Source organism: Dendrobates tinctorius, unplaced genomic scaffold (assembly GCF_039654945.1).
Source record: "Dendrobates tinctorius isolate UK_male_01 unplaced genomic scaffold, ASM3965494v1 ptg000184l, whole genome shotgun sequence".
Taxonomy (NCBI): Eukaryota; Metazoa; Chordata; class Amphibia; order Anura; family Dendrobatidae; genus Dendrobates; species Dendrobates tinctorius.
Window position 1 is genome coordinate 14,730,001 of NW_027361851.1, and position 18,051 is coordinate 14,748,051.

The following is an 18,051-nucleotide window of genomic DNA, read 5'->3' on the forward strand; positions in this document are numbered from 1 at the left end:
AGAGAATTACGCCTGTGCAGGAGCAACGACAGAAGCAAGCAAGAGAAAGAAGCCCCTAATGGCAGTGCCAGCAGCTTATATGCGCAAAAATAGGTGACAGATTCCCTTTAATTTTTGTTGTATAGTCAGATTACAATTAGTGGTTATTTTTTTTTTACATGTTTTTACTTCGGAATATAACATTGTGATTGTTAGATCCCACCACCTTCCCTCCAACCTGTAACATAGTCATATGGCAGATAATGGAATGAAAGAATGGAATGACGGAATGACAGGAAATTGGAGGGGTGGGGACCTTGTGCTGTATCATTTCCGCAAGACCTTGAAACTGGGAACATCAGAGAAGGCAAAAGAGAGTTTCTGGCAAGTAACAATGGTCAAGAGACAAGAACACCTAATATTGAGTCGAAAATTTAGTTCAAGTAGTTTTTTTTAAATAGTTTCCTTTGAACATAATAAGTAAATGTATTTTTAAGGTTTATATAAATCAAGCCTTAAAGAGAAATTGTAATTTGCAATTCTAAATGTAAAATAAGTAACAGTAAGAAAAAAAGTCAAATATATTTTAATTAGTATTGTGTTTTTGCTAAGGTGATGTCAAGGTGTCCTTGACTATTGGCTGTTTCAGTTGAAATGTCTTTTTTTCCATCTGGTCCTCTATAAACACAAATATGTTTAAATATGGTTTGATAGCATAATAAACTGCAGCTCCAGGTGCAGAGATAATAAAATGAAAAATGAAACAGGTCAGAGAGAACCTCTAATGAATTTTCTAAACAAATGGATAAGTGGAGAAATATTTTCAGCTTTTAAACCCTTCAACTCTTTCCATGCACATTAGGGAAGTTGCTTGTGCCATATTAAGTGAAAGCTTGATGACAATTAATATAGGTCCAGTGGGACTGAAAGGGAACCTGTTAGCGGTTTTGGCCGATATAAGATACGACCATCACCTTTCAGGACTGATATACAGCATTCTATAATATACAATATAATACTGATATACAGCATTCTAAATCTATAGACCTTCAAGAGATGAAAAATAACTTTTATTATACTCACCTGTGGGGCGGACTGGTCCAAGGGTTGTTGCTCTTCTTGGTCTGGCACCTCCCATCTTCTTACAATCCCCGCCCTCCTGCTTGCTTCCTGTGGATGACGCATCCACATAGTCTCCTTGACACCGCGCTCCTGTGCAGGCGTACTTCTCTGTCCTGTTGAGGGCAGAGCAAATACTGCAGTGTGCAGGTGCCAGAAAAGGTGAAAGAGCAGGGCACAGAAGTACGGCTGTGCAGGAGCAAGCGAGAGGGTGGCTTCGCAAGAAGATGCTAGGCATCGAACCAAGAAGAGCGACACCCCACGGACCAGACCCACAGGTGAGTATAATAAAAGTTATTTTTCTTCTCTTGTAGGTGGGGTTGGGGGCAGATATACAGCATTATAGAATGCTGTATATCAGCCCTGAAAGTTAATGGCCGTATCTTACATCGGCCAAAATTGCAGACAGGTTACCTTTAACCAACTTTCCCTTGTTTTTAGATAACATACATGGATAACTTAATATTGATAAGGTCACTATTCCCACATGTATGCACTAAATGTTTACATGTCTTGTGCTTTACAGATCTACTTCATCAGATACAGCAAGTCGGGGTAATGAGACAGTAGAGTTACGTCAACCAACAAAAAATAAAAACAATCGTCACAAACGTCTGTCTAACATCTTTCACCGTGGTACAATACTTATGACTGGTAGTATCAATGCTGGTAGTGCAGCAGGGCGTTGGGCCAGTGAGAAGAAACTATCAGAAATTATTGATTCAGTGCCAGAAGATTTGGTTGAGCTTTCCAGTCAGAAGAATTTGCCGGGCATTCTCAAAATATTTGGTGATGACATTTCCTGTGGCACCAATTACAAAAGTGTTCTAGCTACTCCTCGATCCATGGCACAGGAACTCGTCAAAGAGGCTCTGGAAAGATATGCTGTAGCTGATTCAGACACAGAAGCCTTTGTTCTTTGTGATGTTGTAGGGCGTTTTGTTGGGCATGATGGTGAATGGAAGATGGAATACCTGCGCATTGTAGGGGATCATGAGCGACCCCTTGTCTTACAAGAAATGTGGAAACCTAAAGCTGGATTCTCTCGGCGCTTTGAAATCAGGAGAAAGCAAGAGGTTGAAAAGATGACAACAGCAGAAGATAATGAGACTGCAGGTGGGCATGGTGTGTAAAAGTTTCATATATATTTGAGGTGTAAAGATCATTGAATGTTGTCTATTTATCTCTTGCAGTAAATTAAATCATCAATTGCCATTTCTAAAGTACCGTATTTTTCAGATTATAAGACGCTCTGGATTATAAGACACACCTCAATTTTGTGGAGAAAAATAGGAATTTTTTTTTAATAAAATGGTGGTGCTTCTTATAACCCATGCATCTTATTGCTTACCAGGGGTGGTAGCTGTGGTGAAACGGGGTCCCAAGGTCGCTGCTGGAGGAGGCAGGAGTGGCGTGATATTGCAGGCTGGGATGAGGGGGTGTTCTGATGTGTGGCGCGCCACTGCAGTGTTGTCCAGAGCTGTGGGGGTGCCTGGCAGTGCTACGGGTGTGCCCGGCGCTGCGGGGGTGTCCGGCAGTGCTGCTGCGGTTGTCATCAGTGCTGCGGGGGGGGGCTCTGCCGACATTTTGTGAAAGTTCCATGGTTTCCTATGTGGTGGACTGGACTCTGGGAAAATGGCCGCCTGGGCGGTGGATGTGCAGATGGAGATCTCGGCACCAAGATCTCGGGAGATGAGATCTCAGCGCTGGACATCCCCTCATCCCAGCTTGCGGCCTGCAACAACGATACTGGTAAGGTATACACGCATTATAAGACGCCCCCCCCTTTTCCCCCCCAAGCTTTGGGGGAAAAAAGTGTGTCTTTTAATCTGAAAAAATACGGTATCTCTATATATAAAACTGAATGTATGTATGTGTGTATCACTAACCAATCATGAAGCATCTTTCATTTCCCCAGAGCTGATCAAAGGAAGCTGAGCTGTGATTGGTTGCTATGAGCAACAGTTTTCCTTGCAACCAATCACTAAGCATCTCTCATTTCACCAGAGCTTGTTAAAAGAAGCTGAGCTGTGATTGGTTGCTATGAGCAAGTTTTCCCACTTGACAACACTTCAGCAGACACTGACCAGGTGGGAGAAATCTAGCATCCCCGGGAACATAAGTTCCCAGCCATTGTCTGCCCCCCTAAAAAGAGCAGAGAGCACAGGACAGAAACGAATCACCCCTTCCTGTGCCCATATACCCATCACACATCCTCCATACCATAGGCACATCTTCCCTCTTAAAGGGATCTCCGGTATGGAAGTTAGGGCTGTGATAAAACACTCCGGGATCGCCTTTGCTGGGGTCAAAGGTCACGTGCGTTCAGCATGAAACTCAGGCGCAGAGCTGGGATTCGGGTATAACTGACACAGGGTCAGGTTTATTAACGGTGAAAGCAATGCATAAAGGAAATAAAACATAAAACAAATCCTTGCCTGTCCGGCACTAACTAAACAAGGTACAACCTAACTACCAACTGGCGGGCTTCTCCCGTCCAGCCAAACCACAGTTGCAGTGGGCACTGCTTTCACTCACGTGTGTCTCTCACACAGACAGGCTCTCTGTGTTCCCAGGCTGAGACACTCACACAACCACCTGGCATCCTTTTATATCCGCCTCCCATTATTCATTAGAAACCAGGTGATATACTGACCAGACTAGGCCACATAGGAAAGGTATCTGGGCGAGATATACCTGCCCTCATCCACTATTCCCACATGATTCTCACAGGGCAAATCCCTCAGCACTCTGATTCTGACCCAGACTTCTATTAAAGGGATCATTGGTATGGAAGTCAGGGCAAATCCATTCAGCACTTTAGTTTTGACCCCAGGCCTCTCTTAAAGGGATCCCTGGTATGGAAGTTAGGACCATTCCACTCAGCTCTGTGGTTCTGACCCCAGGGTCTCTAAAAGAGATCATTGGTATGCAATTTAGGGCAAATCCACTCAGCATTTTGGTACTAACCCCAGGCCTTTCTTAAAGGGATCTCCGTTATGGAAGGCAGGGTAAATCCATCCAGTGCTTTGGTTCTGACCCCATGCCACTCTTAAAGGGATCCCCGGTATGGAAGTCAGGGCAATTGCCTTCAAATGCTCTGGTACTGACCCCAGGCTCTCTTAAAGGGATCTCCTGTACGGAAGTTAGGGCAAATCCTTCAGTGCTCTGATTCTGACCCCAGGGTTCTATTAAAGGGATCATTGGTATGCAAGTCAGGGCAAATCCACTCAGTGCTCTGGTTCTGTTCCCAGGCTTTCATAAAGGGATCTCCGGCATGGAAGTTAGGGTAAATCCCTCAGTGCTCTGATTCTCGCCCCAGGCTTCTATAAAAGGGATCATTGGTATGGAAGTCAGGGCAAATCCACTCAGTGCTCTGGTTCTGACACCAGGCCTCTCTTAAATGGATCCCCGGTATGGAAGTTAGGACCGTTCCACTCAGCGCTCTGGTTCTGACCCCAGGCTGACGGGATGATGTGGGATATTAGGGGTAGTAGTCCGGTGGCCCTGGCTGATGGGATGATGTGCGATATTAGTGGTAGTAGTCCGGTGACTCTGGCTGACAGGATGATGTGGGAAATTAGGGGTAGTAGTCCAGTGGCTGTGACGGGATGTTGTGGGATATTAGTGTAGTTGTCCGGTGGCTCTGGCTGATGGGATGATGTGTGATATTAGGGGTAGTAGTCAGGTGGCTTTGATGGGACGCTGTGGGATATTAGGGGTAGTAGTCCGGTAACTCTGGCTGACGGGATGATGTGGGATATTATAATGAATGTGGCTATGAATTGCATATAAAAATATCAAAATTTTATTTAGACAACAGTACTACAGATAAAATCATTAATGTAACAAAGAGCCAATCAAACAATGCAGACGGTATTAGCCCAAATGTCACCAACTCCTCCCATCAAGATGAAAAACCGTCCGGGCAAACATACCCGATGTGGCCATGTCCCAATTACCCATATCAGTATTAAGTAATAATGCCCAAGGGCTGCGTAATAGGGTCAGGGACCAACATGAGAAGACAGGTTAGCATGTAATGATAAACCATCATATGCGGCCAAACATGGTCCAAAAATGCCACAAAGGAGCTTACCAGGGAGGGGAAGAGAAGGAGAGCCCGGTAGAGTCACCCCCGACGTGAGTCAGCCCGTGAACCCGGTCACATGACCCGGATCCACCAATAGTGATGGCGCCTTTGGCGCATGCGCCCTCGCATCTGCAGGTCTTTCGCTGCAGCACATGCGTCATGCACAGTGCGCACGTGCCGGGCGTTAGCCCAGACACAAGCGCAGTGCATATAGATGCTGGCTGCAGAGTGGAGCCACGGACACAGGAGCGATGCGTACGGCCATAATATTGTAGGCAAGGGTGGATAATTAAAGCCAAGTGTGAACAGAAGCCCAATACAGGGCAGACATATTGAAACAATATACAAGAAATAAAAATAAATAAATATATTACTGCTATATGCAAAATAACAAGAGAAAGGGGTCATATGTCAGTATATAAGTAACATAAACAACGTACATATATGACCGATGACTCATACATATATACAAAAGCAGATTTCTAGCAGTATTATTATTATTGAGATATATGATGCTGGCCGTGGAATACTGCGTACACTTGATTGTAGTAGTTGACATATAGGATCCAAAGTACGGGGCTACATCGATGTCCAAAAGGGGACTACTGTAGAATGACTAAATATGAAAAAGGATAAAAAGTGAAATCAGTGAAAAATTAAAAACAAAATTAAAAACAAGCAAGAAACTGCCAAGGGTAAAATGGGAAATGCGGGATTATGCAGAAGCAGAAACAAGGAGATAAACCAGGAATGATTATAAGATATAGGTTAGCATGGACTACATATACTAATGATCATATAATAGAATATGTGGATATAAATCAACAAAGACTTGTGCGGGTACCTACACACACAGGGACATCAGATCTATAAAAAAGGGGCGAAACTTAAAAATTCATTGAGTCCTCTTGGTGTCATAGTGTCCAATTGGACAATCCACCTTACTTCCTTTTGTGCGAGGACTTTTTTGTAGTCGCCACCTCTGATGCCCATGTGGAGTACATCAATTCCCCAGATTTTCAACAAACCCACGTCACAGTTGTGGTGTGACCGAAAGTGTCGGGGAATAGTTTTCAACTCAGCCGGGTCAGACACCGTCTTGGCTGCGCCAATATCCCGCACATGCTCACGTGTTCGCACCCTCAGCTCCCTTGAGGTGAGACCCACATATAGGGCATGGACATGTGGCATAGTAGATCACGTTTGAGGTACTACACGAAATACGATGTCTAATCTTAAATTCCCTCGTGCCATCTGAGGAGCCGGAGGTGGAGCAGTGCAGGACATTGGCACAGGCAAGGCAGTGCCCGCACGGAAAAGACCCACACACCGGACCACTAGAGCCAAAGAAATTTCTAGGAGTAGGAACATAATGACTCCGTACCAATAGATCATTTAAATTTTTGGATCGACGTGGTGTCATGGAAGGATAGCTCCCCAGGACGGCCCTCAGGGATGGATCTGTCTCCAGGGTAGACCAGTGCTTACGTAGAATGGCACGCATATTGTGCCATTCATGATTATATGTGGAGATGAACCGTATAGGTCCATCTCTACCAAGCGTTACACTCTTCCGTGTAGGATGTAAAATGCTGCTGCGAGGGATACATCTCGCTCTTTTGTAACCTGCCTTAACACACCTGCGGCTATAGCCCCTTGTCAGGAACCGATCTTTTAAATCCTGGGCTTGCTTCTCAAATCGATCATCGGTGGAGCAGATGCTCCGCCTTCGGAGGAACTGTCCGACCGGAATGGCCCTCACAGTGGCAGAATCTTGAGCTGACGTCCTGGGGTACTTAGGGAGAGCTGTTAATTATTTTTCACTTTACGACCTGCTGTGGATACGTTCCAGCGGGTAGGTATAATCATGTCACTATTGCGTGGGGGGGGCATTCTCTTTTCCCCCATTTCCCCTGAATGGTCTTCTGTTTTTGCCTTTTTTGACGATTTAGGGTTGATTATGACGAACCTGACAGGGTCCCGGTCAATGAGGCAAATATCATGAATCTGACACGGGGGGGTCGCAACGCTGAAGACTATAGTTTGGAGTACTGGTAATTGTCGCCTGTGTTACTGAGGAATAATGTTGCTCTCAGGCATCAGTTTTGCAGTGGCCTTACAAACATTCTTAAGAACTTTCTGGATTTGCATTCTCCACCCTGTTCTTTTGGGGAGGCCATGACTCAGGCCATTTTTATAGATCGTAGAATTTGGGAGAGAAGAGATGCTCTACAGCAGCTTTCAGTCATGCTTCAAGAGTCTGTTTCCTTACCTGAGATGGAGCCAATGGTAATTGAAGCAGCCAGATCTCGGACCATGGAGAGGAAACGTTGGCGCGATCTCGGACTCTGCCTCTACTGTGGTTGCACTGGGCATTATTTCAAGGACTGTTCGATTAGCCCACAAGCAAACAAGCCATCGGAAAACGCCGAAGTATGGGTCATTTTAGAGGAGGTCACCCAGGCTTCCAGGTACTTTTTGTGACGACTCCTGTAGGGGACCCTCTGGGTCAAGACACCAACCCACCTAGGGCGAGCTGACCTAGTGAGGCCCAGCCCCTATACAGGGAGTGTCAGGGGCAAGCCCAAAGGGGTGAGGTACTATGACTGCTGGAACAGGTGGCCGGCTCACAGGAGACACGAGTGAGTGTGTCTAGCAACAGGGGATATGCAGAGTACAAGTGTGTGCAAAGCGTGGACTCATGGACACACAAGGTATAGGACAATACAGGGTGAGTGTACGGGAGCTCGGAGCATACAGGACAATACAAGGTGTGTACACACATATAGTGTAAGGCGGGTACACGAGGGCACGTAATGCGTGCACAGACAAGCACGCCAGGTGCAAGCAAAGCAGGGTGCGTGTGAAGGAGCATGCCTGAGTTCAGAGTTAGACAAAGCGTGCACCGAGAGCACGCCTGAGAGCAAGGTTAGACAGAGGGTGTGCTGAGAAGCACGACAGGAACAAGGTAGAAGCTGAGCATGAGCAAAGGAGTATGACAGAGCAATGAGCAGAGGCAGAGCATGTGCAATGAAGCACAATACAGCACAGAACACGTGCTGGGAAGCACGGCAAGGCAGAGTACAGGAACGGAGCATGAGGCAGAGTTCAGGGACAGAGCACAAGGCAGAGGACCCGAATACAGCACACATCCAGGCAAGGACCAAGCAGACCAAGCCAGGAAGCACAACAATAATCAGGCACCTCCCATAGGAAGAGGTAGCCTGATATAGGGCAGGAGCACAGGGACTTCCGGGTCAGGTCCTCCAGGACCATAGAGAGGGCAAGGCTGCAGCTAGAGCCGAGAAGAGCATACTAGCAACATTGTGCAGCCATGGAACTAAGTACAAGAGGTGCACATGTGCACCCGACGGGACCCCCGGAGCGGCCGCGGCGACAGAAGTGGTGACGTCGGGCGCACAGTCCCGCTCCCAGGTGAGAGCGGTGTGACAGGCGGCGTGACACCTTTTTACTCCTCAGATAATGTACTATTGAATGTGGAACTATGTTTTCAGCACCTGTGGTTATCTTCACTTGAATTCATTGATTGTGGGTCTGCCGCAAATTTTATTGTTTCTGGACTGGTTCTTAAATTTGGATTAGGGACAGTTAGATTGGAAAGACCCATTCAGATTGTTTAATGGTGAAATCACAGTTAGAGTGGGAACTCTTCACTCTGAGTCCATCTCCTGCTTTGTGTTGGATAATTTACCTGCTGGGGTGGTGTTGGGGTTTCCATGGCTGCCAATAGAAATGTCCTTGTCCTGTACAAATTTGCTCCTCTAGTCTTGAGGGTCTGTTAGGGTACCTGAAAGACTTTGGCGTTTGTTCTTGGAAAAAGAGGCAGAGATACTACTGTTGCCTTATGATTGTGCTACTGATCTTATTCCTAAATACAAATTGCCTAAAGCTCACCTGTATAATTTGTCAGGTCCTGAACGGACCACTATAAAGGAATATGTAAACAAAAGTTTACGGAAGGGTCTTATCTGTCGTTCCTCCTCACCTCTAACTGCTGGATTCTTCTTTGCAAAAAAAGAAAGATGGGGGTTCTGCCCTTGACTCGATTTCCGTTAACAAAACAAAATTCTAGTTAAAAATACTTACCCACTTCCACTTGTCCCTGCCCTATATAATCAGCTTACTGGTGCTCAATGGTTTTCTAAACTTGATCTCAGAGAGGATAATACGTATCCGAAAGGGTAATAAGTAGAGTTGAGCGAAACGGGTCGGTCAAATTCATAAGTCGCCGACTTTCGCTAAAGTCGGGTTTCATGAAGCAAAACCCGACCATAGCGTGAGGTCGGCCATGAGGTCAGCAACCAGAGCGCAAAAGTCGCGTTTCAAATGATGCTTCCAGCGCCCTTTTTCAGCCAATGATGGAGGACTCACACTGTGGGCAACGCGATGACATGGGCAGCTGTCACCACCATCTTTGAGAAGGGCATGCAAGTGATTGGCTTGCTTTGTGTGGCGTCACAGGGGCTATAAAGTAAAAGGGTGTGCACGCCAACCACCATCTTACTTCTGCCGATCTTAGCATAGGGAGAGGTTGCTGCTGCTGATTCTGAATAAGGGAGAGCATTAGGCAGGGAAGAAGAACAAAAAAACTGCTTCTGCTGGTAGCAATTTTCACTGTACAACACAACAGTTTGTGTGCAGTGACAGGGGAGGCTATATTTTTGTGTATCAGCTCTGTTGGTTATTAGGCTGCCTTATAAGGCTCCATTGCTGTTTGCCCACTGCTGTGCAAACTGCTTTTTGAAAAGCAAAAATACTTTTCTTCCTCTTTTCTGCACAGTTACCAAGTGTTCATTTTTCCACACTTTTGTGTGCAGCAGTCCTGCTTATTAGGCTGCCTGCTGCCATACTTGGACTGAGAGCATCATTGTCAGCCTCCTAAAATCTCTAGGGAGATTCAAATTCTCCCCAATACTATATACACCTTGTACTTTGTCATACACCAGCCAATTTCAGCCTGTTAAATTGAGGTGTAATCTATAGTGGGCCAGAGCTTCAGGAGCAAGTTTTGGCTTACATTGCTGACACAGTCTCCAGCTCTATCGCCTCCTCTTCTGAAGTTTCAAAAAATAAAAGCACTGAGTCATCAGTGGAGGCTCCTGGTCAGGAACAACCCTTTCCTTGTGTCCTTCACCCCTACCAAAAGTGAAGGATGCGGCAGGCCACACTACAGATTACTCCATGGAGCTCTTTTCACACACCATGCCTGGGTTATCAAGTCAAATTGTGAATTCCCCAGTCCAAGATTAATCTGACATGGAGTGCACTGATGCACAGCCACTGCTAGATTTTTCTGCTAGTACACTCAGAGCACTACATTGTCCTCGCAGTGTACTGAGCCAGAATCTGACCCTGATGAAACTCAGGGTCCCCTTCCCGCATACTATACCACCTTACACTGTGACAAAGAGGAAGGTGCAGATGAAAGTGCAGGTTCCTTGAGCAGGTGGGGGGGCATACTCATAGGCGACGGCACTGGCACAGGGCCCCTCATAGTATGCAAAAGTGTCTGCCACGGCCATACTATGAGGGGCCCTGTGCCAGTGCCGTCACCAACGACTGGGCCCCCCTGCTTGCTCAGGATCACAGCACTTGCAAAGTTGAAATACTTACGTCTCCCTGCTCCACCGCCGTGACGTCTTCCGCGTTTCCTGACAATGACATTCTGGTCAGAGAGCACGATGACATCATGTCTGTACGCCCTCTGCCTAAACAGTCCAAGTGCAGAGAGATGGAAGATGGGGACGACGACGAGTCCAGACTAGTACAGGGATTCCCTAGTGAGGAGACTTATTTAATTGTTTTAAAGGTTGGGAGCAATTTTTGGGGAGCACTACACTCTGGAGAATGATATATGGGGCCCACCAAACACTGGAGCATTCCAAAGGTGGACATTAGACACTGGAGCAGCATTTACAGGGCCCATTATACACTGGAGCATTAGAAATGGGGCAGATTATATATGGAGCATTATTTGGACCAATCGTACACTAGAGCATCATCCGTGAGGCCCATCATATGCTGGAGCTTTCCAAATGGGGAACATCAGACAATGGAGCAGTATTTACAGGGCCCATTATACACTGGAGCATTAGAAATGGAGTCCATTATATATGGAGCATTATTTGGGCCCATAAGACAGTGGAGCTTCATCTATGGGGACCAACATATACTGTAGCATTATGTGGAGCTCACCATATACTGTATCGAACATTATATGGGACCAACGATTCAGTATAGAGAAATATATGGGCCTCACTACTCTGTATAGTGCATTATGCGGTGGCCATAATACTGTATGGAGTAATATACTGTCCGTTTTTGGAGCTATTGGAGAATTTAAAATGTATATCAGTCATGTGATGTAAGAAGTGAAGTATTTTTCATTGTACTATACCGCTATTTCTCTGCGGTATCAGAGGATCATGAATTGTGGCATGTGTTAAAGGAGCCCAGTGACACTCTTTGGCCCTGGGCACACGAAAATCTGGAGCCAGCCCTACCCCCCCCACAACTTTAGCCAAATAACCCCCAGTTTTCAATGCCTAACTATTATTATAAAGTATATTAAGGTTGACAAGCTTAAGTAATAAGAATTGATGTTTTTGGCATTAAAATGGGCACTGTAGGTGTGTTTCCTGTCCTCCACTCACTGCCGACTTTGCTTCCCCATTGACTTGCATTGGGTTTCGTGTTTCAGTCTGCCTTCGACTTTTCACGATAATTGGCCGATTGCGTTCGACCCAACTTTTGCGAAAGTCGGGTTTCATGAAACCCGACTCGACCCGAAAAAAGGCTCATCTCTAGTAATGAGTAGAACACAGCGGTTTTAACGTCTGAGGGTCTATTTGATAATCTGGTCATGTCTTTTGGTTTAACGAATGTACCTGCTGTCTTTCAGAAGTTTGAGTTACATTTTTTGTGATATTATTGAAAAGTTTATTTTGGTATACCGTGATAACATTCTATTTTTTTCGTCTGATTTGAGTTCACACTATGAGCATTTTCGATGTGTTTTACAAAGATTCAGAGAAAATTCTTTGTTTGCTAAATTAGAAAAGTGTACTTTTCTCTTCAAGAAAGATCATTTCTGGGTTTCATTATGTCTTCTGAAGAGTTTAAGATGGATCCTGGGAAGGTGTAGGCTATAATTGATTGGATTCAACCTTGCAACATTAAAGCAGTACAGCGTTTTTTAGGTTTCAACAGTATATAAAATTCATTAGGGGTTCTTTGCAGATCGTTTCATTGCAGTTCAGCAGGAGGACTGGTCCTCATTCTTACTTCTTGTGGAGTCCGACTTTAACTGTCAGATTAACCAGTCTACTGGAACGTCACCTTTTTTGTAATTATGATTTTCATCCTCATTTTGGGGAATTTTCAAAGGATAAGCTCTGGTTGTCCTGGAGCAGAGATCACCTTACTTAGGGATGTCTGGAGGGAGGTTTAGAAGAATATATGGGGTGGCTCAGCATCGCCAGAAACAGAAGGCCAATAGGAAACGTTCAGGCGGTCCATATGAGATTTATTGATCCATATGAGATTTTAACTCGGTGGCTTTCAAATCAAAATTCCATCTTTTTTTGCATTCCAAATGTATTTCATAACGAAACTGCTGAAAGAATTTGTCCCTTCAGTTTTTTCTCCTTCATCCAGGGCCGGCCCGAACGTATAGGCGAACTAGGCGGCCGCCTAGGGGACCCACCCAAAGGGGGCGCCAGAGAAAAAATAGAAAAAATAATAAAAAATCTTTTCAAAAGGCAAAAAGTTTTAGGGATGGAAAGAAAAGTGTACATATTTAAAGGCAAATATGACGCAAGAGAGGTTGGTTGGGTTGGCAACAATTTCGATAGAATCTGAAGTTGCTAAACAAATTAATCTCGGTGACTTAGTGTCATCCTTTTAAAAAAAAAAAAGGCAAGGAAACAAAAATTTTAATTACCTATGGTCGTTTTTGTTTTGTGTTATTGATTACTTTGTATATATTTATCCTATACAACTTCTCAGAAGATTAAAGAGTTAGGAGAGAGTTAATTAATCATTGTTGTTGTGGTTTATTTTGCTCCTAAATTTATATCCCAAGTTTTCATCTACTGCCAAGAATAGTAGGGGCGCAACAAAATAGTTTCGCCTAGGGCGCCGTAATCTCTCGGGCCGGCCCTGCCTTCATCACCACCTCCACCGGTTTCTGTCAATGACAGTTCGGAGGTTGAAGTGCAAAGGATTGTTGATTCTTGGAAAGTTCATAATTCTCTAAAGTACCTCATTCATTGGATAGGTTACGACCTGGAGAAGTGATCCTGGGTACCTGGTCGAGCTGTAAATGCCAATCGTCTGGTCCGGGCCTTCCATCGTAGGTTTCCCATTTAAAGGGTCAGTCAGCAGGTTTTTTTCCTTTGTAATTTAAGGACAGAAATGAGGTAGGGGTTAAAACACTGAAGTCAGTGATATGTTATTTATCAGGCTGTTCTCTGTTTACGTATGATAAAAGTTTAATCACTAGGAAATTATCACTGCTAAGACTAAATGCCTTACTTTCAGTCCATGCCACCTCCTGTGATAAACAGCTCACTCTCAATAGACAATGTATCTTCATCCTGCTTCTGCGCAGTAGCAGAGACTCACCTGCACAGAAGCAGGATGAAAATACTACCCATAGAAGGCCAGATGAGGCACCCATAACCACGCAAATGCATGGTGCACAGGAATACGGCGCTGCAGCTGCACTTCACAGGTCAGTGTGACGTGCATGGAAGGGGGTTGCTATTATAATGAAGGGAGGAGGCAGGGATTTCTTCCAGGCACCGCACATCCTGGAGCCTGGCAGAAATCATTAACATAAAACATTAAAAGTGTATTTCTCGACATCTAGACTGTAGCTATGAGGCATACAGGTAAGACTAGTTTAATTATTCTATTACCTGTATGCCCATAGTAAAGCATCCAGGAGTTGACAGATTCCTTTTAAGCACCAAGAAATCTTATGTTTGAATATTATTCAGCGAGGGTAGCATTATGTAGATTATAGGCTAGGTGCTTACATCTTTCCCTCTCATGACTTCATAGTGACTGGCTTTTGATTATTGACCCCTCTGGTTCTACTCAAAGCTTCTGAGTACTCATTACATCCAGACTCTTTTATTTATTTTTACTGGTGCTGATAAGCCATTATCCTCTCTGTGAATTGTATAGCTCTAGAGTTAGTGGGTTTGATTGTTTGTATGTCTCGTTTCAATTTGAGCTAGGGCACCGAACATACAACTTACAATATACTCAGTGTGTGATATCCCTCTTATAAATCTGGACACAAAATATTTATTGCTAATTGCTTGCTAGTTGCTACTAAGGATGAGAGAACCTGAACTGTAAAGTTTGTAGTTTGTACTGGAACACCTGGTGTCTGTTACTGAACCCAGAACACTGACTTTTTACCAGATTTCCAGTTTCCTGTTCGGGTTCGGATGCAGAATACAGTTTGTTGAAATGCTGCTGTGTTGCCAATCAGCAAGCTTTTAGGCTGTGGGCACTTACAGAGCCATCACAGCCATGCCAAGTATTGGCATGGCTTTGATTGGCAAGTGCATCATATGACCCGCCATGTATAAATGCTGGCTCATGGTGCCTCTGCCAATCTGCTCTGATTAGTGTAGGGACAGGATGCAGCTGGAGTGAGGGACAGTATTAGATTTTATGTGTATGCACTCTGCAAAAATCCTCTGTGTTTGTACTCTGCACACATCTCAATGGGAATATTGTGCCAAAAAGATGCTGTGTGTACTCTGCACCCCTGCTTGTGGGAGTACTGTGCCAAAAAGCCTCTGTGTGCACTCTGTCACCCCGCCTGTAGGAGTACTATGTCTGTAAGACTTTGTGTGTACTATGCCCTCTAGCCTGAGGGAGTACCGTGCCAAAAAACCTCTGCGTATTCTGCAGCCATGTCTGTACAAATAGTGGACCTAAAAACATAATTATACTCTACTGCTGTCTCTGAACAAGTTGTGGTCGGGCCTAAACAATTATTTAACTCTACCATTGTGTCTGTACGTGTTGTGGCTGTTCCTCAAAAAATAATTAGACTCTACCACTATGTCTGTACTAATAGTGTGCCTAAAGAATAATTATACTCTGCAGCTGTCCAGTTGTGGGACTAAAAAATAATATTACTCTACTGTTATGTCTGTAGAAGTTGTAGTCTTGCCTAAAAAAATTTTTTTACTCTACCTCTGTGTCTGCACAAGTTGTTACCGGGCCTTAGAAAACTAATTTTACTTTACCGCTGTGTCTATACAAGAAGTGACTGTGCCTACCAAAATAATTATACTCTGCAGCTGTGTGCCTAAAGAAACTAATTTTACTCTACCACTTGGTCTGTACAAGTTATTGCTGGGCCTAACAACAAATTTTACTCTACAACTTTGTTTGTAAAAGTTGTGGCTGGACCTAAAAAAATAATTTTACACCCGGCAGGGTGGTAGGACAGTGCCTTTAAAACTATGTGGGTATTCTGCATCCCTGTCTATGGGAGTACTGTACCAAAAAGCCTCTGTGTACTCTGCAGCAGTCATAACTGTACAAGTACTGTGCCTAAAAAATAATTATACTCTACCGCTGTGTGTGTACGAGTTGCAAAGCTAAAAGTTTTAATCTGCACCCATGTCTATGGGTGTACTGTGCATAAAAACAATTTTCTTCTCTGTAATTGTGTCTGTGGGAATACTGTGTCAAAAAACCTATGTGTACTCTGCACGCGTTTCTATAGGAGTAATCTGAAAAAATCCTCTGTGGAGTACTATGAAAAAAGCCTCTGTTGTCATACTCTGCAACAGCCAGTGTTGGTGTACCCTTAAAAGCACTCTTTTTTAAATTTTAATTTGGGGAGGTCCCAAAACATTGTGAATGGAAAATAGAGCAAACTGTGGTGGAGATTAACAATGGCTGGGTGTGTCTGGTATACTTCTTTATTCAGCCAAAGGTAAAGACAAATCCTGTGGGATCTATGCTTGGTTTATTTTAATAAATGTGAGTGTTAGGGTTGCGGATCACACTAAATATAAAATACCGTATTTTCCGGCGTATAAGACGACCAGGCGTATAAGACGACCCCCCAACTTTTCCAGTTAAAATAGTAAATCTTCTTAAAAGTCAGGGGATCTTCTTATACGATTGTGTCATCCTATATGTCGGGTGCGGAGCAATCTTCATATGGCGGGGGAGTGGTCCCGATGAAGAAGGGAGGGTTTAAGTGTAGTTATCATCCCCCTTTTACCTCATTGGTGGCAGCGGTGCTGCGGGTCTCTGTGCTGTGGGGACCGGCGGCTCCTCCATCTGCAGTGTGGCGGCTCTGTGCTGGGTGTCGACAGCGGCTCCTCTTTGTCTAGCATGAGGGTGCTGTGCTGGGGGCGGCTGCAACGGCTCTCTGTCCAGTGTCGGGGCTCCAGCATTTCCCCATAGCCTGGAGGTCCAGGCAGCTCCATTGCTGCGATGCGGTGGCCTCCGGGAAAATGGCCGCTGGAGCCCGCGCAAGCTCATATTCAGATCTCGTCTTCTGAGATCTCGGGACGAGATCTGAATCTGAGCTCACGTGTGCTCCGGCGGCCATTTTCCCGGAGTCCACCCCATCGCAACAATGGAGCTGCCTGGGCCTCTGGGCTATGGGGAAATGCCGGAGGAGCCCCGACGCTGGACAGAGAGCCGCCGCAGCTGCCCTCTAGCACAGCGCCCCCACTCTGGACAAACAGGAGCCGCCGCCGCCGACCCCCAGCACAGAGCCACCACACTGCTGAAGGAGGAGCCGCCGCACCGCTGCCACCAATGAGGCAAAAGGGGATGATAACACCACCTACACCCTCCTTTCTTCATCAGGACCACTTCCCCGCCATATGCACTCGGAGTATAAGGCGACACCAGGCGTATAAGACGACCCCTGACTTTTAAGCAGATTTTCAGAGGTTAAAAAGTTGTCTTATACGCCGGAAAATACGGTATAAGGAAGTGCGATCACAACCCGGGGTCTACCGTGCAGAGATGGAAACTGCTGCTCAGTAATGGTGGAGTTCTGTTATGAATGGGTCACAGAGGAGGAAAACTAAACAAGCTAAGTCACAGAAAACCACAGAGGTTGGTAACTATGCAGATTGCAGACCCCTGATCCTAACCACACAACTAGCAGCAGCCGTGGAGCGTTCCTACGATGAATCTAGACTCCTCGTCACAGCCGGTGGACTAAATAAGCCTAAAGCAAGAAAAGGGGAAAAACTAACTGCCCCAGAGCAGACCCCAAAGGAATAGACAGCCCCCACACATGTATTGACGGTGAAACAAGATGAAAACACTAACACAGGCAGGAAAATAGGCTGAGCAAACGTTGGGGCCCAAACTAACTAGAAAGGACAGGAAAGGAAAGACACTGTCTGCAATCTGCCCAAAAAACCCTACAAAAATAATGTCCAACACTTCTGATAACAAAATTAACCCTGAAGTCACTAGACTTCTTCCACTATATCAGCACTCTGAAATATTCTGAGACAGAGCAAAAAGGAGGCCAATCTAATAAGGGACAAAAAGCCAATTGGCAAATACAGATAAATAAGAGTGGAAATTCAGCACAGCCCCAGCCGGGGCTGGCTGACCCCACAAAAAAACTGAATAGACCAACAAAATCAAGTGTGAACAATAGCAGAAACACTTAGCTTGAGATGACTGGAACAGAGCTGAAAACCAAGACCTGAAAAGCCAGAAGGAATCACCAGCACCAGAATAGGGCGTCGGCTGTCTTAAATCCAGTCTGAGATTCCAGAGATCCAATCGTTATCCTCATCATCATTTGGCAGATCTCTACT

The 18,051-nt window shown here is 45.1% G+C and overlaps 1 protein-coding gene across 3 annotated transcripts in view; it reads left to right on the forward strand.

The window, feature by feature from the left end:
* The window catches only part of RASIP1 (Ras interacting protein 1), a 452,478-nt gene that overhangs the window by 17,570 nt on the left and 416,857 nt on the right, over nt 1-18,051 (forward strand). For 2 of the 3 annotated variants that reach the window (XM_073552118.1, XM_073552119.1), the window contains exon 3: nt 1,625-2,223. In XM_073552118.1, coding sequence (XP_073408219.1) covers nt 1,625-2,223 — 599 coding nt within the window. The remainder of the gene's footprint in view (nt 1-1,624; nt 2,224-18,051) is intronic. The other variant, XM_073552120.1, reaches the window with a different exon arrangement.